The 27503-nt window shown below is 36.2% G+C and overlaps 2 protein-coding genes across 5 annotated transcripts in view; one reads left to right on the top strand and one right to left on the bottom strand.

The window, feature by feature from the left end:
- The window catches only part of zgc:85932, a 42914-nt gene extending 22613 nt beyond the window's left edge, over nt 1-20301 (bottom strand). For 2 of the 4 annotated variants that reach the window (XR_012390433.1, XM_073922901.1), the window contains exons 1-7: nt 19968-20240; nt 16057-16126; nt 12855-12973; nt 12651-12784; nt 9660-9831; nt 4187-4258; nt 1455-1546 (exon numbers count right to left, since the gene is read on the bottom strand). Coding sequence is in view for 3 of the 4 variants with exons in the window: in XM_073922901.1 (XP_073779002.1) it covers nt 1455-1546; nt 4187-4258; nt 9660-9831; nt 12651-12784; nt 12855-12973; nt 16057-16126; nt 19968-20171 (863 nt within the window). In the remaining variant the exon portion in view is untranslated. 4 annotated transcript variants of the gene reach the window in all.
- Nucleotides 20302-25422: 5121 nt separating this feature from the next.
- prss59 (serine protease 59, putative) overlaps nt 25423-27503 on the top strand; it is a 42926-nt gene continuing 40845 nt past the window's right edge. Inside the window, 2 exon segments of the mRNA NM_001080562.2 lie at nt 25423-25670; nt 26064-26245. Of these exon segments, the coding sequence (NP_001074031.2) occupies nt 25473-25670; nt 26064-26245 (380 nt within the window). The 5' untranslated portion in view covers nt 25423-25472.

The following is a 27503-nucleotide window of genomic DNA, read 5'->3' as shown; positions in this document are numbered from 1 at the left end:
ACAATGTGGAACCTCAATGGCTAACCATTTTCATGTTTTTGGGCTTGCCCAAAAACTCAAACCTTCTGGTGTGAAATAGCGACTGAAATAAAAAAGATAACTGGAGAAGAATTGGACTACTCATTTATACCATTATATCTTGGGAAAATAAATACCAGAAGTTATTCCAACTATTGACAAGTACTTAATTCAAATCCTCTTGGTAAGTAGCAGAAAAGCCAAACCTCGAAAATGGTTTCAGGCTGATCCTCCAACAAGGGCTCAATGGCTAGGAATTGTAAAGGAAATACACTGTATGGAGAGACTCACTTTTAATCTAAGATTTGATTTAAAAAAAAAAAGTGTACCAAATACTGGGAAAAAATGGTCTGAATATGTCATTGTGAACAATTTGTGATAATGTATGTCAAATTTATCATGGCTTGATTCTCTAACCCTTACGACAACCACTTTTGTCCCTGTTCTTTTTTTTCCTCTTCTCTAAATAAATAAAATAATAATAATATTTTTTTTAAAGCTGCTTTTATTTAAGCCGAAATAAAACAAAGACTTTCTCCAGAAGAGAAATCATTATAGGAAATACTGTGAAAGATTCCCTGGTCTTTTAAACATCATGTGGGAAAAATTTGAAAAAAAAATTAAATAAATCACATGAGGCGAATAATTTTGACTTCAACTGTATGCGCAGAAAAAAAACCATACAGGAAGTATAAATAAAAAGAGCAATACACATAAATAGGTGGCCATTTACTTGCCTATTTATATGTAAATATCATTCTATGATTCTATTGTTTAAAATAAAGTCATTTGGACTATTTGTTTAGCTTATATAAAAAAAAACATTATTGATTAAAAGAAAGATCAATTTCCTCTGAAATGCTGGAGAGGTTTTGTCATAAACAGTTTTTTCCCAATAGTTAAATAAATAAACAGTTCATTTGCTTTTATTTATAAGTTATGTTATGTTTCTGTTTTAGAAATGTCTCTATACTTGCAAAACCTCGATTGATCTAACCGGAAAATACTGCAAAAACAGAAATATTCTGTAATATATTATTGTTATGGCGGCACGATTGCGGAGTGGTGAGCACTGTCTACTCAAAGCAAGAAGGGCGCTGATTCGAGCCAGGTCAGTTGGTATTTCTGTGTAGAGTTTGCATGTTTTCCCCGTGTCGCCGTGGGTTTCCTCAGGGTGCTCCGGTTTCCCCCACAGTCCGAACAGATACGCTATAGGTGAATTGGGTAAGCTAAATTGGCCATAGTGTACGAGTGTGAATAAGACTGTATGAGTGTTTCCTAGTGTTGAGTTGTGACTGGAAGGGCATCCGCTGCGTAAAACATATGCTGGATAAGTTGGCGGTTCATTCCGCCGTGGCGACCCCTTATCAATAAAGAGACTAAGCCAAAATGAAAATGAATGAACAAACTACAGGGTCTACACACAGTCCTCATACCCTTTATTGTCACTCCAGGGTCCTTCCCACTCAGCTTTACCCCACGGGTTCCTGATCCGCACCAGCTGAACTGGACCAATAGTGCTCTTTACCTGAAATACACACATACATCAAACTCAGCTTAACTTTGCAGGAAACAGAACTAGAGTGCGGTTAAGCTGATAGATAGCGCCCTCTTGTGGATCGCTAATCATTATTCAGACACCTTTTTTGAAACTATGTTGAAGACTCAATTATTAGCTTGTAAATTTTCTTGACCTTTTTTAATATATTTCCCAAGTGCTGTTTAACAAAGCAAGAACATTTTTTGCGGTATTAATGATTATATTTTTCTTCTGGAGAAAAATAGGCTGGGATACTAACTGATAAACTAATTAAATGAAAAATCAAAACTAATTTTATTTGTGGTCAATATTATTAGCCCTCTTAAGAAAAAATGATTATGGCTGCAGAATAAGCCACAGTTTTTAGGATTTTCTAGCCCATCATTGAGTCTATTTATTTGTTTATGTAAATGAGTGTTAATATTTATTTATTAGTTTTTATATTAATTTCAATAACTTTATTAACTATCATGCAAAACGTTTATTTGATTCATTTTATTACCTAAGTGACACCACTCCTGGTATCTGAAACACTGGAAAAAATATTTGCACGTTTTTTTTTAAATGATGATAATTATATTTATGATTGTGTGTGTGTGTGTGTGTGTGTGTGTGTGTGTGTGTGTGTGTGTGTGTTGTGTGGGGTTTTTTTTTCTTTGTTATGTTTTTGAATATGGACTAAGAGTCTAAAATTAAAAAAACAATAATTGAAGAGACTTTGTGTGAAATAGTATGACTGTACACAGACATTTTTAAGATCTGTAATCATAGAGATAACCAGATGATCAATAACTCTTGGCAAGAAATTGCAACAGCCGTGAGAAAGGAGGAAAGCTTGTGTTAAAAAGTTTGGAAAAAACTTGAGGGATAAGTTTGTTAAAGCCAAAAGAGGCCATGACAAAAGCGGAAACCCAGCTACACAATTACAGAAATATGTTTTTCCACCATTCATGGGTTTTACACTGATGTATTTGGTTAATTTAGAATTTAAAACAATTTAATACTTACAAAACTATAATTAAGGAACAAATAATTTCTTTGATGACTGGAAAAGAATATCTGAACCTGTCGCTTTACAATACTGATGGCCTGTTTTACTAGACTTTATTGGTGATCATGGTCAGGAATGTTGGACCATTATTGCCCTTTTAGCATAAGAAGAGGACAGAAACTTGCCAGCCAGTAATGTGTGAATTGTGGAGCGGGGCTCAGCGGGCTAAATCTAAAAAAAAAAACATTTGTATTTTTTAGTAAGTCTACTTTTATGCTTTTATTCTTGCCATAATAAACATATATTTGTAGAGCAACCCATGTTCTGTAGTCAGTAATATTTTAATAAATTATACTAGGTAAAACTGTTCAAGACAGGAACAAAAGCAATTGATGGATCAAAGTTAAATAAAAAAAATCTTTAATGGTTACGAAAATCCTTACAATCACTAAAATAAAAACAATAAATGTAAAAATCTTGAATGATATTAATAATATGACGTAGTTCCGGAAACTTCCTACTTCTCTGTTTATCTGTCTGACTTTACAGTCAGTTTCTTTTGATCGCTCTCTGCCGTTTTAAAGAATATCACAACCGCGAACGCAGCAAGTATAAGAGCCTTGTCCATTTCGTAAGCGCAGTCAGCGGAGGTGCGCGATGTGGTGCAAGGCGAAAGTATGAATCCAGTTTTATAGATAGGGTAAGGAGCTCTGTCGTAGGGAGTAGGGAGATGGAAGTCTGAGGTTCTCTCCTAAGACTGCTGCTCCCGCGACCCGGCCCCGGATAAGTGGACGAAAATGAGATAAGATGAGATAATTATAATGATTATTAATATATTATTAATATTATTTACTTTTATTATTATATTAATTCATGTTTTAAGTTTTTAGTTACAATTTTATACTCCCAAAATCATTCTTCATAAATCCACAGATTTATTTCTGTTTACAAAACGATGTGCTGAATGATGAATAGGCATGGGCCGGTATAAGATTTTGATGGTATGATAACCTCAGATAAAGATATCACGGTGCTGTGAATATTGCTCTAAAATATATTCTTTTTAAATGTATGTGTAAAAAACAAAACCTTTTTTCCCCTTTGAACACAATATATTTTATTTTGAGAAACATTCATAATATTATGGAGCAGTAAACATGTCAGGCTGAATAATTCAAATCAATAATTGACTTCGGCTGTCTTTACTAGTTTCAAAAACACAGATTTCTTAAATATTTAAAATGGTACCTTTGGATATCTTTTCTGCTGGGAGAAAAAAAAAAAAACGTAAATACCAAATCTTATTTATACCTCATGAACGGTATAGCAGAAAATTAAAATATACCTTAAACACGGTTATCATCCCATGCCTACTGCAGAAATAGCAAAAATTTGTATTCGTATTTGTATAAATAGTATAAAAGCGCGTTATTAATAATTATTTATTGCAAATATTATGTTTAAAAATGTGTCTGGAATATCTTCTCTCCATTAAAAGGCACATGGGAAATAATTGGATTACATATTTTACAGAAGGGCTAATATGTTTGCCTTTAACTACAACTCAAGAGCTGCTTTGACAAAGAACAGGGAAAGAAAAATAGTGTTGAACTACTATGGTAGATATTTCTCCTCACCGTCTCCAGAGCGGTCACAGAATAGGCATGTCTGAACAAAATCCCAAACTCATTACTCTTCTCAAGGGGACCCTGCACACACACACACGCACGCACGCACGCACGCACGCACGCACACACACACAAACACACAAAAGACACAAGACAATGAAATACCTTCACAAAACAACACCTGTCTTAAAGGGACAGTTCACCCAAAACTGAAAATTCCATCATCGTTTGTGTTTCAAACCTGCTTGACCTCCTTTCTTCTGTTGAACACAAAAGAAGATGTTTTGAAGAATGCTAAAAACCTGTAACCACTGACTTCCATAGTATTCGCTTTCGAATTACAGTCTACGGTTACAGGATTTCAGCTTGCTTCAAAATATCTTTAAAGGCCGACTCACACTGTGTGATTTTTTTATAATCCTGAACGATTGTAGCATGTCAGACTGCATGAACATGGCTCTCATGTCACACTGTAAGATCTCAGCTGTCATAAAGTCGGACTGAACGACAATGAATGAAGAAATCCACCTGTGACACTTTCACTATCCCATGTTCTGAAATGATTCCTCACAGCAAACAAACAATCTGTAGCGGCAATTTTGCACACGCAGTGTCTCAATAATAAAACCAGGAAGAAAACACTGTTTTGACATTTCCGCTCGCTCATTTGAATTCGCTCGCTCACTTGATTTGAATCATTTTGAGTCGCATGGATTGCGCCATCAGATTCTGCGCTCCTATTGGTTCTTGTATTGATGCTCATCGCAGCTGTTGTCAATGAAAGTGTCTGAAATCTTCTGACACTGCCAGAACTTCATCATAGGAAAAACCTGATCGTGACGGGCTGTCAGTGAACATGTCAAACCCACGATCAAAGATCACAGATTTTAGCTGAGGATTTCAGGAATCTTTTAGGATTTCGCAAATTTGTCTCAGATCGTGGCTGAAATCTTAGTGTGAGCAGGGCTTAAGAGTGTTTATCCGAATAAATAAACTAATAAATGTTTGAAATCACATGTTGCAGGAGCAAATAGTGAGTAAATTTGAATATTAGGGTGAGCTATCCCTTTAAGAAAACACCGGACTTCGAAAAGGAACTGTTTGCCTACCAGATTTAATGAAGACATGTATGCCAGTTGTTCATTCTATTCATTATACTAATGCTGTGTTCACACCAGACGCGGAACGCGCGTATAAATCGCGCTATTTGCGCGTTAATAGCCGTGTGAACATTTGAGTTTACTCGCTTCATTCGCGCGTCAACCCCCGCTTCATTCCCGCGTCAAATCCGCTTCATTCGCCTGTCAAATTCACTTCAAAACAGACGCGGATTCGCGTGATGGGCAGGGCTTCTGTCTGTCCGGTGACTCTTGCTTCATAGTTAAATGGCTAACATGAATTTTATGAAGAAAATAACAGTGTTTATGTGCTTTATGAAGACTGAAAAACAGCGTCGATACGTTTAGGGTCCTGTCTGAGTCCACTACATCCTTTCAGGGGTGCATCCAGCTCTGTGAGCTCATAAACTCCTCCAAAAACTGAACCTGGATGACGGAGGCTTTCATCGGTGCTTCTGACGGAGCCAAGCCCAGTTTGATGACTTGTTGTCAGTGTCGCTTGGAGGATTTCCCCCGGGACACCATCAACAGGTTCTACGTCACAATCACGCCCCCACAAGAGCAAGCTTCTGATAGGTTAACGCGGCGCAAATGTCTGCTGAAGTTCAGATTTTCGAACTCGAGAGATTCGCGCTAAACGCTCGTTAAGCGCTCAAACGCGCAAAACGCTCAATTCGCCTATCGCGTATCGAGGTATATGCACCGCGACATTCGCACAATTTGCGTCATTCGCTCCGCGCCATTCGTTCGTATCGCGCCGCAGGATGTCTATTCGCACGTTTGCGTTGACTTAACATGTGAATCACTCACGCTTGACGTGCGTGCCGCGTCTGGTGTGAACGCACCATAAGAAACAGTACATCATATTTTCTGGCATTGTCAATATACAAAAAGTTTCTGGTGGAAGATATCTAAATTTATAAAGAACAAAGTGCTTCCACAAAAACATTGCAAGAATCAGATGCTTCGTTTCCAGCGAGGACTTAGAGAAACTTGTTCATGCTTTTATCAGCAGCAGGGTGGATTACTGTAACGGCCTCCTCACCGGTCTTCCTATAAAGACAGCCAGACATTTACAGCTCATTCAGAACGCTGCAGCCAGGATTCTGACCAGAACCAGGAAATCAGAGCACATCACACCTGTCCTCGGGTCTTTACATTGGCTCTCAGTTACATTCAGAATAGATTTTAAAGTATTACTACTTGTCTATAAATCACTAAATGGCCTAGGACCTAAATACATTACAGATATGCTCACTGAATACAAACCTAACAGATCACTCAGATCTTTAGGATCATATAAACTAGAAATTCCAAGAGTTCAGTCAAAACGGTGAATTCCGCTGCTGGAATCAGCTTCCAGAAATGATCAGATGTGCTCCAACATTAGTCACATTCAAATCAAGACTGAAAACACAACTGTTTAGCTGTGCCTTTACTGAATGAGCACTGTGCTACATCCGCCAGATCGCACTATTGTGTCTTTCTTTTCTTTTTCATTCCTTTATAACCTGTTTAACACATTTTAATCTGTTTTTATATTATTTGTTTTTATTTTTCTTATAGTTGTCTCTTTTAATCCTGTTTATGTAAAGCACTTTGGATTGCCACTGTGTATGAAATGTGCTTGCTATATAAATAAACTTGCCTTGCCTTGCCTTGTTATTTTTTGTTTACTGTATGAATATGTAATTTTTGGCTATTTAAACTTTGATAAAGAGTTGGAAAATGAAGCTTACGTTATCAATCTTATGATTATACTCAACACACACTGCTGGTTGAAGAGCTGGACTGCAGGCTCAAACATGCAGGTTTTGATCAATGAGCTGTAACTAATGTCCCCTCGAGCAGGAAACTCAGCCTGGGGTCAATGCAGATGTACTAAACATGTCATTTAATACAGCCACATTGCAGTTATAAATTCATCTAGAAGTTAAGACATTTGTAATAGTAGACTGTAAAAAAAATGGTGGCATCCATACAATCAATTTGTGTTGGAACAAAATGATGGAATTAAATTAGCTTATTAAAGCGCACCTATGGTGAAAACCAACTTTTGTAAGCTGTTTGGACAGAACGGTGTGTAGGTATAGTATCTCCACAGACATATTGGAGTAAAATAAACACAAGTTTCAAATTAACAGAAGTTAAAATAGGATCCAAATGCCTCCCATTATAAGGCTGACCGCAATTAATTGGCAGGCAGCATGTTTCTATAATATCATGTATACACATGTAAAAATAGCTTTTTTTGCAAAGAAACTGAGATTAAAAGATCTGTTCCAACTCTGTGATTTTTATAAGTTTCATAAGTTTAAAATGTTTTTAAAACAGAGCCTGTTTGTAATAAAGAAAGTAAAATTGCTATGTAACCACTATAATCACCACAGCCACATGTTGTCAGTAAACGCCCATATGTGTGGCCCGTTTCCACTGAGTGGTACAGTACAGTACAGGTCAGTACGGGTCACCTTTATCAGGCTTGGATTTCCACTGCCAAAAGGATACCAATGGTGGGCTTGGTGTACGACAGAAAGTTTCAGTCGACGTCATTCTCGCTCGAAGAAATCTCGCTCAAAGTAAAGCTATACGGGTCGTTCACATATACAAGAAGCATTTCTCACAAAACAGATGCCTTATACACATAAATTCTTTTATTTATTTTCTTTTCGGCTTAGTCCCTTTATTAATTTGGGGTCGCCACAGTGGAATGAACCGCCAACTTATACAGCATATGTTTTACCCAGTGGATGCCCTTCCAGCTGCAACCCATCTCTGGGAAAGATCCATACACACTCATACACTACAGACAATTTAGCCTACCAAATTCACCTGTAACGCATGTCTTTGGACTGTGGGGGAAACCCGAGCACCCAGTGGAAACCCACGCGAATGCAGGGAGAACATGCAAACTCCACATAGAAACGCCAACTGATCCAGGTGAGGCTCGAACCAGCGACCTTCTTGCTGTGAGGCGACAGCACTACCTACTGCACTGTGTTGCTCATATACACATAAATACCTGTGTATAAATGTATATTACTAACGTTTCTATGAACATGATTTAATTATATCTGCAGATCAACGACTGTAACGTCATGTTATTATATAAAATAAATAAATAAATGAACATATATGAACACATACAGCCCCTTACAGTCTCCGATATGTTACCAATTACAAAAAAACTACACACAGCAGACATTTAGTCCTTGTTTGGGTTTAAAAACAACATGCAACGTATGGCCTACAGTCAGTGCAAACCTCTCATCTGTGTCTTTAATCTTCACCAGCACATGTAACCTCTGTTAGAGAGTAAATCAGTGATTCCGAGTTCATAATAGTCTAAAAGGAGATGATAATAGTGAAACATTGCAGTTTGATTATGATTCGGGTTGCTGAAACAATGTGGTTTTTTTTTTGTCTGGCTTCTTGTTTTTTCATGCTTCACTCTCACATTTGTCCATTTCTGAAAGGATCAGATGTCAGAAGCACTTCAATAATCATGCGTACGTTATTATCAACAGCTTAAGAAGTTGTTGTTTCAAATGTAGACGCAGACGCTCGCGCCTAGATGGCCTTGTAAACAACTATAGGGCACAGAGTAGATTCTGCTCTTCTCCTTCTAAAAAGGGTACCTAAAAGTGGTACGGTTCACTTTTTGATACCTTTTGACAGTTCAAACTGCCATAAAAGTAGACCGAACCGTACTGTACCACTCAGTAGAAACTGGCCAATAAATAGGTTAGCAAATGACATTTGTGTGTGACTCATCATTTCGGAAAGGCTTGAATACACTCCAATGCAAATACATGAAATAAACATACTTGTTATTTTTGACTAATGAGCTGCCTTTCAGCTTCATCCATGTCTGTCTCTGTCATTGGCGGCTGTTTATCTGATGTAACGCAGGAGAAGCAGACACGCACGTGGGAGGGGTGGGCAGGCAGAAGCAGATCATTTGCATTTAAAGCCACAGGCTACAAAAACAGCTACACTGTACTCAGACAGCAAAATTGACAGATTCTGAAAGATATAATAAATGATCTGACGAGTATTTTAAACTGAAGCTTTACAGACACATTCTGGAAGCACCAAAGGCTTATCTTGCCTTTAGTAAATGGGGTAAAATAGGTGCCCTTTAAGTAAGTAGTTTGACCATCATTATCAAGATATCTATGGAAAATGTAATGCATTTTCCAGGATACTTTGATAGCTAAAAAAATATTTTAAAGACGGGCTGGAAGGGCATCCGCTGTGTAAAACATATGCTGGAATAGTTGGTGGTTCATTCCGCTGTGGCAATCTCTGAAATAGAGACTAAGCAGCAGAAAAACAAGTGAATGAATGAAGAGTATGTAAACCTGTGAGTTTGCGCAGTTGATCAGAGCTCCTTTCTCCAGTAAAGACCTCAGGAATGAACCCAGTGCCCGAGGCAGAGACGCCACCATGAAAACCTCCGTAATCCCACCTGTCATGTCCACCATTGCCTCATGAGGGAAACCCATATTCAGAGCACTGTAACCTCCCTTCAGCCTGTGAAACAAGAAAACAGGAGCAATAACAGTGACTAAGGAAAGCGGAGTGCGTATTGCTACTTGGACATGCAATTATTCCAAAGTTCAACCCAGGCTCATTCTGAAAACGTAGACCCATGTAGGTTTCTGGAGACTGCGAAATACGTCCCAGGAGGTACATATTTTTGCAGTTTTTGTTTTTACGAATCCACAAGAGGCTGCTGTGTATGCTTTTTCATATCTCATATTTCTCTTGCGAGTGTTGTTCGCACCTGCTGTTCTCGCGTAAACCCACCAGAGGCCGCTGTTAACTGACTGTCTGGCTGACTGAATGACTGACTGACCGACAAATCGACTGACCCACCCTCCTCCTTCCCTAAACCCAACCAACAATTTACAAAAGCCATCCAGAAAAAGAAAAGCCCTCATCTGATTTTTATCACGTTTTCGGATTTTACTACATTCTCACCCTATTGTTTACTTGTTTCTTTTATTTTTTATATTCTGTTTTTGTCTTACCTGATTTCTGAAACTGTTCTTCACTAGACTCGTTGTGGTCGTCTTCTCTCTGCGTTACAAGTCTGCCAACGTACATGACGAGCTAACTGAACAAACTGGTTAGAGCAGAACAGCCGTCCACACGGAGGTAAGCAGTCAGACAGTAAGCGCAAAAAGGAAGGCCGTCATACCGCCCCATAGCATTCGTTTAACTGCGTCGCAAACTTGAGCTCTTGAAACTACAGCTCTGGAGCTGTCGTTAGAAACATAGTTCCTGGCTGTGTTCTATTCCCACTTATCCACCCTATGCCCTATTCATTTAGAACATTTTGACATTCAAAGCTGGAATTATTAAAAATGAAAAAAGCTTTAAGGTCATCTCTCTTAGGTGTAATTTGCTTTAAAACTATTTTGACAGTTCAGTTTTAGCGATCTTCATGTTTACAGTTGTGCTCCCTTCGCAGTGCACTTTGAAAACATTAATGTCATTTTAAACACAGCCTCAAGGCGAAAGCTATAGGTGACCTATTATTTAAAAGCGGAATTTATGTTACGTCTACAAAGCTTGTGAAAACAAAACTTTATAGCATACGTTAATTCTTTTAAAATACAGTGGGTTATTTATTAAGTAACTGTACTGTATATGACACGGGCCTGCTGGATAGAACTTTCTGCTGTGGTTTACAAATTGTAAAAGTAGACTTTTGAAAAAAAATTAAAATCCTACTTAATAATAATAGTAATAATAATCATCATCATCATTAATATCATTAATATTATTATTAAAGTATGATTTTTTTCATTTCCAATAAATAATAAATATTACATTTCATTTTATAATAAATAGCCTCATCATTTATTTATTTATATGATTTATATCATATTAGAATACGTGTTAGCTTTTGTAAGTGATATGTTTTAGAATAGAATATGTAATGTTCAACTTCTTAATAATATTAGTAAAGCAAACCCTATGTGCCATTTACATATATTTAAATTAAAAGCGAGTGCATGTTTTAACAAATCTAATATTGTTTTTCTCTAAATAAGTAGTTCCTTCGCCCAGTTTAGAGCATCATTATGGGTGTTTTACGTTAACTAACGTGGTTCAAACGATGGATCTACGACTAAAAACTATGGGTTTTGGGAAACCCTCGTCACTAAATAGTTATTTTCCCAAATGATGCATCGTACTATGATAGTTCAGCCACGAGTTACAAGTATTGAGATACGATTTACTTTATGCAAACGTATTAATTTAGTGTGGCAATCCCAGAATAAAGACGTTAGGGGGCATTAAAATTTGCCATATTTTGCACGAGCAAGACTGTATGTGCAATCGAAACAATACTGGTGAAAGCAAACTGATGCATGCCTGCAGAAAATCATTCCCGCACGCCACACACACGCTCCTGTGTGAATCCCAGTTGTTTGCATGCACTCAGATAAAATACACGCCACGAAAACAGCCTTTTGTGCAAGGGTGTCGGCACGCTGCGAGTTTTGCAAGTCAACAAAACTAAAGTTTGTGATGATGTTACTTTCACTAAGCATAGCTATAAAGCAGAAAGTAGGTATAAAGAGTCAGGAAGGTAAGACTTCATAACATTCATTCTTGCCCATGGGTCAGGTCTTAACAGATAATTCTATAAAACATTTTTCTTTTTTTGGTATTTTATAGAATTGTCATAATTAATATTCATGCAAAATATTTCTTAAGTGATCTTAGCAAATGACTCCAGTTGTTACATCTTTTCCAGTCATTTTTAGGATTGATTTCTGTAATTTATTCAGAAAAATAATTGTATAATATTATTAATAATAATAAATTGTTATATTTATTGAAAAATGGGGTAGTTCACCCAAGATGCCTATTAAACTAGAACTGCCACTGGTCGCCAAAGAGGAATGTACCACCAACTTATCCAGCATATGTTTTACACAGGGGATGCCCTTCCAGCTGCAACCATGTACAGAGAAACATCCATACACACTCATTCACACTCTTACACTACGACCAATTTAGTTTATTCAATTTCCCTAAAGCACATGTGTTTGGACTGTGGGGAAAACCGGAGCACTTGGAGGAAACCCACGCCAACACAGGGAGAATATGCAAACACCACACAGAAATACCAACTTGCCAGCTGGGGCTCGAACCAGTGACCTTCTTGCTGTGAGGCAACCGTGCTAATCACTGCGCCACCCACCACTCTTATTTTGTAACAGAAGAAAACAATACTCGAATGGGTTTTGACTAACAGAAGACTGATTAAATGATGACAAAATAAAAAAATTGTGTGTAAACTGCCCCTTTAAACATGCAAATAATCCACTGACTTGGCATAAGCTTTCTCTAGCAGCGCGCTCCAGAACTCATCTCTGCTGGCGGAGTGCAGGTAGATCAGCTGATTGTTGCATGTCGGCAAAAGGTCATCGATTTTCACACTTATCCACTCGCCGTACTGCCAAAACTACAGACAGAGAGACTGCATTAGGACCGTCCTAGCTGCTTTATTCTGTATAGCAGCGCACCGTGTTAACCTGAAAGCAGAAGCAGCCGTTGTATCCCTGCTGAAAACCCTGGCCTGCGGGAACCACACGATCCAGAAGGGCAGGATAGAGAGAAAGAGATGCCACCGCAGACAAGAACCAGCAATCACCTGCCAGAGAGACAGATAAAACAAGTTTCATCATGTGAATGAATTAGTATACGCTTTTTCAGCTGGTTTTGTTTCTGTCAGCTGTGTTTATTACTGTTTGGCGCCATTTTGCGAATAAATGATGCTCAGGTTAGTGTATACTCCATTAGCTGTTTTTGTATCCGTCAGCTTTGCGTTTTTAACCGTTTGGCGCCATCTTGTGACTGAATAATGTGATGGTTAATGTATACTCCATCCGCTGTTTTCATTAATGTCAACTTTGTGTTTTTGACTGTTTGGCGCCATCTTGTGTCTGAATAATGTGCAGGTTAGTGTATACTCCATCAGCTGTTTTTATTAGTGTCAGCTTTCTGTTTTTGACTGTTTGGCGCCCTCTTGTGACTGAATAATGCGTAGGTTAGTGTATACTCCATCAGCTGTTTTTGTTTCTGTCAGCTTTGCAGATTTGACTGTTTGGCGCCCTCTTGTGACTGAACAATGCACAGGTTAGTGTATGGTCCATCAGCTTTTTTTTTCTGTCAGCTTTGCGGTTTTGAATGTTTGGCGCCATCTTGTGCCTGAATATTACACAAGTTAGTGTATACTCCATCAGCTGTTTTTGTTTGTGACTGGATAATGTGCAGGTTAGTGTTTACACCATCAGCTGTTTTCGTTTGTGACTGGATAATGTGCAGGTTAGTGTATACTCCATCAGCTGTTTTCGCTTGTGACTGGATAATGTGCAGGTTATTGTTTACACCATCAGCTGTTTTTGTTTGTGACTGGATAATGTGCAGGTTAGTGTATACTCCATCAGCTGTTTTTGTTTGTGACTGGATAATGTGCAGGTTAGTGTTTACACCATCAGCTGTTTTCGTTTGTGACTGGATAATGTGCAGGTTAGTGTATACTCCATCAGCTGTTTTCGTTTGTGACTGGATAATGTGCAGGTTAGTGTTTACACCATCAGCTGTTTTCGTTTGTGACTGGATAATGTGCAGGTTATTGTTTACACCATCAGCTGTTTTCGTTTGTGACTGGATAATGTGCAGGTTAGTGTTTACTCCATCAGCTGTTTTCATTTGTGACTGGATAATGTGCAGGTTAGTGTTTACACCATCAGCTGTTTTCGTTTGTGACTGGATAATGTGCAGGTTAGTGTATACTCCATCAGCTGTTTTCGTTTGTGACTGGATAATGTGCAGGTTATTGTTTACACCATCAGCTGTTTTCGTTTGTGACTGGATAATGTGCAGGTTAGTGTTTACTCCATCAGCTGTTTTTGTTTGTGACTGGATAATGCGCAGGTTAGTGTTTACTCCATCAGCTGTTTTCGTTTGTGACTGGATAATGTGCAGGTTAGTGTTTACTCCATCAGCTGTTTTTGTTTGTGACTGGATAATGCGCAGGTTAGTGTATACTCCATCAGATGTTTTATTTTCTGTCAGTTTTGCGGTTTTGACAGTTTGGCACCATCCTGTGACTGAATATTGCGTAGGTTAGTGTATACTCCATCAGCTGTTTTTGTTTGTGACTGAATATTGCGTAGGTTAGTGTATACTCCATCAGCTGTTTTTGTTTGTGACTGAATAATGCGCAGGTTAGTGTATACTCCATCCGCTGTTTTCGTTTCTGTCAGCTTTGCAGTTTTGACTATTTGGCGCCATCTTGTGTCTGAATAATGTGCGGGTTAGTGTATACTCCATCAGCTGTTTTCATTTCTGTCAGATTTGCATTTAATTAAAAAATTTAAATAAAACTATTGTGGCTCAGAACAAAAATTTGTTTCTAATTTTGATGTTTTGTGGGAAGCAGTTCTGTTATAGGCAGGATAAAGTACATCCACATTGTTTTTGCAGAATACAGCTTTATTCAACAGTGCTCTGCTTTGTGTCAGATTGCCAACAATCCTACTGAGCTTTATTCTGTGATAACAACCTCCCGGATGCACTTCATCCCTAACTTAATCCACGTAAAACATGTTTTTTTTTTTTTTGGGGGGGGGGGGGGGGGGGGGGGGGTTAAATTATGGTTGTAATAGTTTGTCATAAAAGAAGTTGACGCTGGTCCTTTAAAGTGTTTTGCTTAATTTTATCAAACGTGTACAAAAATATAGTCATAAAAAATACTCTAAATTAAAATTAGGGATTTTTTATGACAGACTACTAAAGCTCGCAGTTTTTAAAAAGTGTTATCTGTTTGTATATATTGTAGGGTGTAATTTATTCCTGTGATGCAAAGCTAACTTTTCAGCAATATTACTCCAGTTCTCATTGTCATATGATTCTTCAGAAATTACTCTAATAAGATGATTTAATAAAGTTTTTAAAATTATTATTATTATATATTTCGTTTCTTAGCAATATTGCTTCCTGTTTTGACAAAATTATTTTCCAGGATTCTAGCTATTAACAAGCCATTAACATTTACTTTTACCTCAATAAACATCTAATTTGCTTCTTAATAATAGTTATAATAGTTATTAAGGCAGTAGTTGGTTGAAGTATTAGGTAGAATTAGGAATATAGAATAACATTATGCAAAATATGTGCTATATAAGTACAAATAAACAGCCCATATCTCAATAACACTAGTATTTAAATTAAGGTGTTACCATTATAAATTATTATTTAATTATTTTCATTCACAAGGTTTTTTAATTATTCCAAAAGTATGACACTAATGTGACAATAATAACATCTCACCAACTAATACACATTTTTACTATGATAACATACTGTATAACAACGTTGTTCTTGTTAATATTTCTCCGGACAGAGAGCATAATCTCCTCATGTTAGATTTTTAATGAGTTTCTAAGTCACAGCTCAATCTGCACCAGAAATGCTGTAGAGTTTGATGGCATATTGTGCAGTGCATGTCTACCGTAACAACAAAAGAAATAGAGGAAGTGTTGCACTGTATTATTTGCATTAACCTTTGTGTGATTCTGCGACCCAGATGAGCACCACTGCTTTACTCCAAAGCTATTTCCTAAACAATAAACTATTTGATACAAAAACATGTTGCTTTATGAAGCACCAGCAATGTAAAACAACTGTATTATTATTATTGTTTAAAAAGAATCCGAAATAAAATCTCACCCAAAACTCCCTGGCAGATGTCCATACGAGTGGCTCCATCCACAATAAACTGGGGAAACAGACAGATCTCCTGCAAAAGACAAAAAAAAAAAGATAAAATTATATATATATATATATATATATATATATATATATATATATATATATATATATATATATATATATATATATATAATTTTATCATTTTTTTGTGAGTATCATTACTGATACTCACTGATACTCTTACTGATACTCACAAATTACTGACCATTACTGACCAATTAGACTATATATATATATATATATATATATATATATATATATATATATATATATATATATATATATATATATATATATATATATATATATATATATATATAGTCTAATTGGTCAGTCGTGACATTCCAAGCTATGTTATTCTGAGATAACAACCTCTAAATAAAACAGGCTCATCCAGGAACCTTGAATCATTTTATTTATGCCTGTGAATATGTTCAAAGCCACATAACTTACTTATCCAAAGCTTTTGACTGAATAATCTGCAGGTTAGTGTATACTCCATCAGCTATTTTTGGTTCTGTCAGCATTGTGTTTTTGACTGTTTGGCACATCTTGTGACTGAATAATGCACAGGTTAGTGTATACTCCATCAGCTGTTTTCATTCCTGTCAGCTTTGTGTTTTTGACTGTTTGGCGCCATCTTGTGTATGAATAATGTCCAGGTTAGTGCATACTCCATCAGCTGTTTTCATTAGTGTCAGCTTTGTGTTTTCCATTCTTTGGCGCCATTTTGTGCATCACGCCCAGGTTAGTATATACTCCATCAGCTGTTTTTGTTTCTGTTATCTTTCAGTTTTTGGCGCTATCTTGTGTCTGTTTTCATTTCTGTCAGTTTCGTATTTAATTAAAGAATTTATAAACTATTACAGCTCAGAACAATGTTGTGTCTAATTTTGATGTATTGTGGCACATATAGCCATGAAATAATTGTGATTAAGCCCATCCGGGATGGTTGTTTTTTGTTTATAGGTTACACATTATTATTAACTCATAGGTAGGACCAGACAGAATCTGCTGACATTTTTAGCTATTTCTGCACTAAATTTTGTTAAAAAAATCTGCGGATTTATGCAGAATGATTTTGGGAGTATCATTACTAAATATGAAATTAAAAAGGTACATTTTTAACTTCAATGTTTACAATTAGATCTACTTATTTGGTTAAAAAAAACAAGTCTCTCATTTAATATATCAACCAAAAGACAGAAAATATTACTTTACAAACTGTACAGTAAATAAATCATGTGAATATTTTCATATTTGTTAATATTACTGAAATTAATTTAAAAGCTGAATAAATATAAATTTACATAGATTTACACAAGTAAATATATTGACTCGATGGGCTAAAAATCTGCAGAAATCTGTGAAAATGTGTTTCTGCACTCACAGATTCCGGGCCTTATTATAAAGTGTTATTTTTCATTTCAAGAGTTCACACTTAGCTGATGATTGACTATAAAGCTTTCTTGGCATTCTGTCCCAAGTGAGAGCCCTGAGCTCATAAGATCCTCGAGCCTGGGGCTCCCTCCCATTTGCAAGGCGAGAGGGGAGTTTGAGCTCAGGTAGATCTTGAGAACTCCCCTACTGTAGTAGCTAATGAACAGATAGTGATTGCTCTTAAAGAGATAACTACTTACTAGTAGTATGTCTATGGTGCCGAATTGAATTAGTAAATTAACTTAAGTTGCATGTTTTTGGACGGTGGGAGGAACCGGGGAACACGGGGGAAACCTATGTGAGCATGGGGAGAACGTGTAAACTGCACAGAAACTTCGGCTGGCTTGGTAAAGACTAGAACCAGAGACAATCTTGCTGTGAGGCAACAGTGCTAACCAATGGGCCACTGTGCCATCCATCTAGAAAAGGAGGAGTAGGGGTGGAAGGGGGGATTCTTCAAAACGAAGATGGCTGTGACATGGAACTTAGGGTGTTTATAGTGGCTTAGGAATTGTCTGATTAGAGAATCATAAATTGAATAATGCTGGACCGGCTGCAAGCAATCATTAACACGTGATCCTCTCGAAATTAGTTTATAAATAAACTTCACTTTCTTGCAAGTGCTTTTAAGAACTCAAAAGTAAAAACTCGTGTTGGAAGTAATTCTGACTCAAGAACAGTAAAAGTTCCATAGGCGTAAATAAGATCCCTTTCCGATTCTGTAAAAACCCTTTCAGTCCACAGTTCTTAAAACTTTTTTTTTTTCTTGGTGTGAAGAACATTTTGAGGATATGAAAGTTATGTGGATGTTAAAGCTTCCTGGATCCATCAATGCCAATAACCTTTATTTTTAAGATTAAAAAGGTCAGAAAAATCATTTTAAAGCTGGAAACATTCCAGTAAACTGTGTCTTCCTTTGGGCAGTTTGTGTGTAGCAGCTGCAGAGACAAGCCTGGACAGTTCTTTACATTCATACAAACACAAAACCTTGACATTTCAAACTACAATTCCCCACCCACCCCAGCTTCACGCATCTTGCTTTAAATGCACTATAGAGTGTGAAAGAGTTGTTTTAAACCATTGTACTGTTCATAGAGCCGGAACCATCTTCCTAGTATAGATTCTAAGCATTCAAAAACATTTGTAAGGAATGTTTATTGCTAAATCTTTATTTTCACTTTTCATAAGTGATGGAATGATCCAGGGTCGGACTGGCCATCTGGCAATTCTGGCAAATGCCAGAAGGGCTGGACCATTTTTTTAAATGTGGGCCGGTCAGTTTTTTATTTTTATTTTATTATTATTTTTATTTATATGTATTGTTTTTACATGCAGGCAGCCTTTATCTCGTGCAACATGTGAATATTATGATAACATTGATGATGGTAGTAATAGTAATAATAATAATAATAGTAAATGTTAAGCATGTGGCCCAATCGGTGATGGTTTCAAGAGGGGCCGACTCAATCAAAGGTTACGCAGACATAATCAAAATCTGGCAAGAATGTCATACAAATAGTACGTATGGTAATGTGGGTTGGTGTGGCTATAGTGCCAGGGCTGAATTTTTGTCCCAGTCCCTCCCTGGAATGATCTCACCAAACATCTAAAACATCCATTCATTTTTTTTTTCGGCGTTTCATTCATTTTCTTTTCGAGGTCATTGGTTCGTGCCTCGGCTGGGTCAGTTGGCATTTCTGTGTGGAGTTTGCATGTTCTCCCGTGTACGCGTGGGTTTCCTCCGGGTGCTCTGGTTTCCCCAAGTCCAAAGACGTGGTATAGGTGATTTGGGTGGGCTAATTGTCCGTAGTGTATGTGTGTGTGAGTGTGTATAGATGTTTTCTAGTGATGGGTTGCAGCTGGAAGGGCATCCGCTGCATAAAACATAAGCTAGACAAGGTGGCGGGTCATTCCACTGTGGCGACAAATGATTAAAAAAGGAACTAAGCCGGAAAAAAAAAAATGAGTATTTTAAAGGTTCTATAAACAATTCAATTAAAAATATATATCAAAAATTAAGAGTTATTAAAATTAATGCCACTTGCTTTTATACTATATTTTCTTTAATTGCGAAAATTGATTAGCCTACTTTTTACTTGTTAGTGCATAACTATATAATACAACAATCACAGTCCCTGAATAGTCAGTATCATTGAAAACACATAAACCCTGCGTCCACAACAGTGTTTACCTTACCTACTGTATTCCTATATCTACTACAGCAACACTAGTAAATGTTGACCTTGTGGGGACGTTTTTTTGGTCCACATTTTAAATCACACATTAAGTATTCTGACAATCTAAACATGCAGGTTACTTACTATGAGGATTGTTTTTAGGGGTATGATGACAGAATAGTTTGGACAGTGTAAAATCGTTACTCATAAAAATAGCTGTACATTGTGCGTGTGTGGTAAACTTTGCCTCACCTTCGGTCGTCTCCAAACTAGGTCGTTCTGAACTGGCATGTTCTGCACCGGGAATCTGGTGTCCACGTACAGCCCGGTGGCGGGAACCGGTGGTGCAGGGGCGCCCAGACCGGTCCGTGGGTTCGAGTATGTGTTCTGCGGCTTCTTATTTCCGGACACACCGGAGGAGTGCGTGAAAATCTCCTGCCTCGGGGCTCGACTCATCGCGCGGTTCTTCTGTCAGAGTGAGTGAGCCACTGTGTGTGTGTGAGCTGAAGTTCTGAGTATGAATGCGCAGATTCACGACTGAACTAATACCTAATGCCAAAACTGTCAAAGAGTCGGTGGTGTGAAGGGAGGTGGGCGTTAAACTGGGCTTCCTCAAGTTAACGCGTTTACCTTTATCCAGCTCCTCCCTCACCTGTGCAAAACAAACACACGCCGCCAATATTATTTTCTTCCTCAAACATGGCGCGGTTATTTTTACTTGTGTTTCAGTAGCGACAAATATAAACACTCCCGGATTAAGAGATAGAATGATAGAAAAGCGATGACGAGCCTTGCTTTCTGATATATTATATATCTGTATGCTTGTTTTGAGAGTTTTTGTCCACACTGGGGTGAATTTGAGTCTTAATTTGGCCTCAACTTTCTCTGTTTCAGTAAATGGAGTGATTTTTGGTGATAATACTTTGACACAAATTTTAGGAAAATGCTTTGAATTATTCCAAAAACTCAACAAACCCTGCAATTGTATTGTTCTTTCGTTATTTTGCTTGCTGTTTTGCCCCATTGACTTCCATTATAATCACATTTTTGGTTGCAAACCCATGACACCATATTATTACTGTATATTCTTAATTGTTGCTAGTTTTTTGAAAAGCTTTTGGCTCAAAGAGTCTGGCTTTTTTTTATATATGTCTGAGAAAATCTACATAAGCAGTTCAGCTCTCAGAACATGGTAAACATAGTAAGTCTATTTATGCACACACACTATAATCTGCTGTTTTACTCTAAATAAAAGTCAGAAACATTTTGCAAAAGCCGGGTTAATGCTGCCAACTGATGATAAACAGTAACAATGAAAATTTTAGCTCTTCCCAACAGAGAAAACCCACCAACAATCAAGAACGCATGATTATATGGTGTTGCTTTGCAATAAAAAATGTCGTTATAATGGAAGTCAATGGGGGGAAAACAAAACAAACATTAACAAGGGGTAGTCAATTTGAACAATAAACAAGGGTTAAAAAAATAATAAAACATATAGCCTTACAATATTTTTTCAGGGGGTTCAATAAAACATTTTATTATTTTTTTAAAGCATTTAAAGTCAGAAAAATATGGACAAAACCAAACACTGGGTTAAATGTGGTGCTATTAAATAAATAAAACTAAAATAACCCAGTGGTTGGTTTTGCCTGTATTTAATATTATATATATTTTATTGCAATAATCCAGCTTTTTTGCATCACCTCTCAAGCTCAGTATATGTACTTTAAACTTGTTTACTAAATAAATTATGATACAAAAAGGTGGCTTAGGGGGTAGCATTTCTGCCTCACAGCAAGAAGGTCACTGGTTCGAGCCTCGGCTGGGTCAGTTGGCATTTCTGTGTGGAGTTTGCATGTTCTCCCTGCCTTCACGTGGGTTTCCTCCGGGTGCTCTGGTTTCCCCCACAGTCCAAACACATGCGCTATAGGGGAATTGGGAAAAATGACAGTGTGTGTGAATGTGAGTGTGTATGGGTGTTTCTCCACAGAGTACTAATAACATAAAATCAGTGTCATTCATTCATTTTCCCTTTATTAACATAGTCCTTTAATAATCAGAGTTCGCCATGTGTATATATATATATATATAGTGTTTATTCATTTTATTTGATCTTATATTTGTTACTTTAGTGTTTTCAGACGCATACATTTCACTTAATTTTTTACAATAAAGTAGAAAAAAATGTATTTAGTTGCATGATTTAAGTTTTAGTCACTTATAAAAACACAGAATAATTTATGAAAGCGCAAAAGTCTTGCTAGATTGTATGAAAATATGCAACATGTTTTGTCTTTGTAAAGAGCATCTGTTTTGAATAGCCGTATACATTACTCATTTCATCACTTTTGTCAGGTGTGGCAAAAAGTTGATTTTGGACCCCATTCTCACACACAGCCCATCCTTCAACAAACACTACAAAAGGTCAGATCTGTGTGTTTTTTTACTGATGCAAAAACTTGATCCTCCAGTAGAATACCAGAACCAGAAAACAGAGCTGAAGGATAAACCTCACAAAGCTCTTTATTGGGTTAAAGGGTGCATTTATTTTTAAAAACATTTATTAATAGTAATATTGTGAAATAGTATTACAGTTTTAAAAGATCTGCTTACTATGTGCATTTAAATAGTAATTTATTCCGGTGATGTGAAGCTGAGTTTTCAGCATTGGTGTCACATGAAATAGTTTTAATATGCTGATTTAAAAAAAAAAAAAAAAGATTTTAATATGCTCCATATTTTTGAACATGGGGATACAAGGTTTGTGTATTGGATGTAAGTGAAAAATATAAAATCATATATGAAATTACTCTTTTTTTATTATTATTAAATGTGTATTATTCATTTTTTTTTATTTAACTTTATTTTAGTGACTAAAATTAAAATGTGCATTAATTATTTGAAAAATATTTAATTTAATTTGTTTTTATTTTATTTACTAAAATTAAAATGTGCATTATTTATTTTAAAAATATATAATTTTTTGTGCTAAAATTCAACGTGCAGTATTTATTAGAAATGTTTAATTAATTTTTTATTTACTAAAATTAAAAAGTGCATTATTTATTAATTAAATTTTTTTTTCATTTTGTATCCTAAAATTCAAATGTGTATTATTTATTAGAAATAGGTTTAATTTAATTTAATTTATTTTATTTACTAAAATTTAAATTTGTATTATTTATTAGAAATGTTTAATTTAATTTATTTTATTTACTAGAACTAAAATGTGCATTGTTTATTAGAAATATGTTTAATTTAATCTTTATTTATGTTGTTTACTAAAATTCAAATGTTCATTATTTATTAGAAAGATGTTTAATTTATTTTTTTATTTATTAAAATTAAAAGGTGTGTTATTTATTTAAAATTTTGTATCCTAAAATTAAATGTGGAATATTTATTAGAAATATGTTGAATTGAATTTAAATTTATTTTATTTACGAAAATTAAAATGTGCATTATTTATTTAAAAATGTTTTGTTTAATTAAATTATTTAATTAAATTGAATTTATTTAATTTAATTCATAAAAATTTAAATTTGCATTATTTATTTGAAAAATGTTTCATTTTGTTTACTAAAATTAAAATATGCATTATTTATTTTAAAAGATTTAATTTATTAAATTGTATGTGCTAAAATTAAAATGTGCATTATTTATTAGAAATATGTTTAATTTAACTTTATTTTATATACTAAAATTCGAATGTGCATTATTCATTAGAAATATGTTTAATTTAATTAATTTTATATACTAAAATTAAAATGTGCATTATTTATTTAAAAATGTTTAATTTCATTTCATTCATTCATTTTCTTGTCGGCTTAGTCCTTTTATTAATCTGGGGTCGCCACAGCGGAATGAACCGCCAACTTATCCAGCAGGTTTTTACGCAGCGGATACCCTTCCAGCCGCAACCCATCTCTGGGAAACATCCACACAAACATTCACACACACATTCATACACTACAGACAATTTAGCCTACCCAATTCACCTGTATCGCATGTCTTTGGACATCGCATTACACTGCAAAAAATGATTTTCTTACTTAGATTTTTTGCCTTGTTTCTAGTCCAAATATCTAAAAGTTCTCAAATCAAGAAGCATTTTCTAGACAAGCAAAACATATTGTCTTGTTTTAAGAAATAATTTGCCAAAATGAAGTGAGTTTTTCCTTAAAACAAGCAAAATAATCGTGTTTTTGGATTTGTGATAAGATTATTTTGCTTACCCCAGCAGCAGATTATTTAGCTTACATGATATATATATACATACACACACACACACACAAACACACACAAACACACACACAGTTGAAGTCAGAATTATTAGCCCCCCTGTTTATTTTTCCCCCTAATTTCTGTTTAACCGAGAGAAGATTTTTCTTCAACACATTTCAAAACATAACTCAGGGGGAGGGCAAAAGACGGTGTTCACTAAGCAGTATAGAGTCCCTGTCACTATACTGGGACATTAGGACCCACACAGAGCGAAGGTTGAGCACCCCCTGCTGGCCTCACTAACACCACTTCCGGCAGCAACCAAGGTTTCCCATGTGGTCTCCCATCCTGGTACTGACCAGGTGCAGCCCTGCTTGGCTTCAGCGGAGCTTAAAGGGGCTAATAATATTACCTTAAAATGTTTTTTTTTTTTTTTTTTTTTTTTTTTTTTTATAAAAACTGCTTTTATTCTAGCTGAAATAAAACAATTAAGACTTTCTCCAGAAGACTTTCTCTGAAGACTTTCTCCAGATTCTGTTAAACATAATTTGAGAAATATTTAAAGAAAAAAAAATTCAAAGTGGAGCTAATAATTCTGACTTCAACTTTTTGTCATTTTTTGACAGTGTATATATATATATGAGCAATTCCATGTAAATGTCAACCTTGCCATGAAAAAAATTAAGTTTTTACCAAAATATGGAAACCATTTCTAAGTTTTGTGTGTAAGCAAGTATTTTACAGTACTTTAGGAAATATTCAAAATGTCTCTGTCAATATTTTCAAACTATTCTATTTAATTTACCAAAGTCACACAAGTGGTAATTTCACATCCATAACAAAAAGATGAATGGCAAGTGGCTAGTAACATTGGAAAACTACTAGCCACAGTGGCTGCTGATCAAAAATGTTCGTCAAGCCCTGATTGTAACGTATCGCAGATACAAACAAGGGACTAACTTTCGTTGCTTTAAAAACAGTGTCAGTTTGGATGATATAATACCAAATAAAATTGTTTGTTGTCAAGTAGTAGGCTACTTTCCTTTAAATTTCTTCACATCAATCTTCTTTACTGTCTTACTATAATATTTACGGTAATGTCCGCCTATCCGTTAACTTACAAACTGACACTCTTTCCGCAATATTCAACATACGTTTCCTTCAGATATATACTAACATTTTATTTAGCCTATCATACATATTTAACGCAACAGTTTTAAATAAACAACTAATGTTTAACATGACATATTTTTCTGTGAACACAATAGAGTCGCTTTTATTTCGAAATTAAGTCAGATACTATGACGAAGGCTTGGGCTTTAATATTCATAAAACAAGACTTCACCATTGGATGCAACAACATAACGTCAGCCGTTACTAATTAATATTCAAAACAGCGACTTTGCTATTGGAGGAAGTGCAGCATGGCCTACTGAATATTCATAAGCTCAGCCTTTAGCGTAGTAGTGAAGAGATAGCGCGTCACATGATTGTAAACACATGATCACATGACAGAATCAGTTCCTCAACATGGCTTTAGGTTGTTATAGTTTTCTGAAATATGCTGCTATTGTTTTGTCGTGTGTTTTGTTTAGCCCGTGTGCTGCTCACTACAGTAAATCAAGCAGATATGCGGCTCGGGATCAGCTGAAGTCCGGTGTGGAGGATCAGTGGTTCACCCAGAGACTGGATCACTTCAATGGGGCTGATAGTCGAGTCTGGAAACAGGTACTGCAGTTCTGGAGAAAACTCTTACTGCTGATAAACAATCACTGCTGGTAAATGCATGTTAAGGCTATTTATAAAAGGATATAAGAATACCATGGTTTATGCATGATCCTTCATAGACAGTTCATTAAAACATTCAAATAGAAATAGAAAATGTTTATTTTACCATTAAATAAATGCAACTTTGGTGGGAAGAAGACATATCAGTGATTTGCTGTATATTTACATTCTATCTTTATTTCTATATTTATTCATTTTTATTTATCATACGTTTTTACCAAGATTTACAGAAGACACTCACTAAAATGCCATTCAGTATGACAATAGTTATATAGCATTTATTTTATATCTATATTTACTAACTAAAGACTCAAAACTCTTTCCCTCCTCTAGAGATATTTTGTGAATGACAGTTTCTACAGAGTCGGTGGTCCGGTCTTCCTGATGATCGGGGGTGAAGGTCCGGCAAACCCTGCCTGGATGCAATATGGGACCTGGCTGACTTACGCACAGAAACTGGGAGCCCTGTGCCTGTTACTGGAGCACCGATTCTATGGGAAGAGTCACCCTACTGAGTGAGTGAAGGAGCACTGCACAGGGCCATTCAGGCTCATGAACACTAGAGGGCAGCACAAGACTTTAGCACAAGATATTACAAGTCTATTTATTTACTGTATATCTGTCCGTCTGTATGCTCATCCATCAATCCATCCATTCATTCACCCTTATCCATCCAACCAACCACTTACCCACATACCCATCCATCAATCCATCCATCTATCATTGATCCAACCACCCATCCATCCACCAATCTATCCATGTACACCAACCCATCCATCCATCCATCCATCCATTTATCCATCCATCCATTTATCCATTATCCATCCATCCCTATCTGTACACCCACCTATCCTTCCAACTATCCACTCATTCACCCATCAATTTCTCTATCCACTCATCTATCTTATCCATCTATCTATCCATCCATCCATTACCCCATCCATAGTAATTCATCCATCCATTTTTCTATCCAACTATCCATCCATCCATCCATTCATCCTCCATCCGTCCCTCCATCTGTCTATCCACTAATCTATCTTATATCTATCCCTTCATCTGTCTTTCTATTCATCCCTCCATCCATTAATCTATCTAATCTATCCTTCCATTCTTCTGTCTGTCTGTCCATCTCATCTATCCATCCATTCATCATCCATCCATCCATCCATCTAACCTATATTTATCCCTTCATCAGTCTGTCTATCCATCCCTCCATCCTTCAATCTATCTAATCCATCTATCCAACTGTCTGTCTGTCTGTCCGTCCGTCCGTCCGTCCGTCCGTCCGTCCGTCCATCCATCCATCCATCCATCCATCCGTTTAACTATCCATATTAATCCATCCATTCATCCATCCATCCATCCATCCATCCATCCATTTAACTATCCATATCCATCCATCCATCCATCCATCCATCCATCCATCCATCCATCCATCTATCCATCTGTCTATTCACTCATCTATATTATATCTATCCCTTCATCTATCTATCTATCTATCTATCTATCTATCTATCTATCTATCTATCTATCTATCTATCTATCTATCTATCTATCTATCTATCTATCTATCTATCTATCTATCTATCTATCCATCTATCTGTCTGTCTGTCTTATCCATCCTCCATCCATCTGTCTATCCACCCATCTATCTTATATCTATCTTATATATCTTCATCTGTCTGTCTATCCATCCCTCAATCCATCAATCTATCTATCTAATCAATCTATCTATCTATCCATCCGTCTGTCTGACTATCCATCCATCCATCC

This window comes from Danio rerio, chromosome 15 (genome assembly GCF_049306965.1).
Source record: "Danio rerio strain Tuebingen ecotype United States chromosome 15, GRCz12tu, whole genome shotgun sequence".
NCBI classification, from domain to species: domain Eukaryota; kingdom Metazoa; phylum Chordata; class Actinopteri; order Cypriniformes; family Danionidae; genus Danio; species Danio rerio.
The sequence above is the reverse complement of the archived record's forward strand: the minus strand, read 5'-3'. Positions and strand labels throughout refer to the sequence as shown.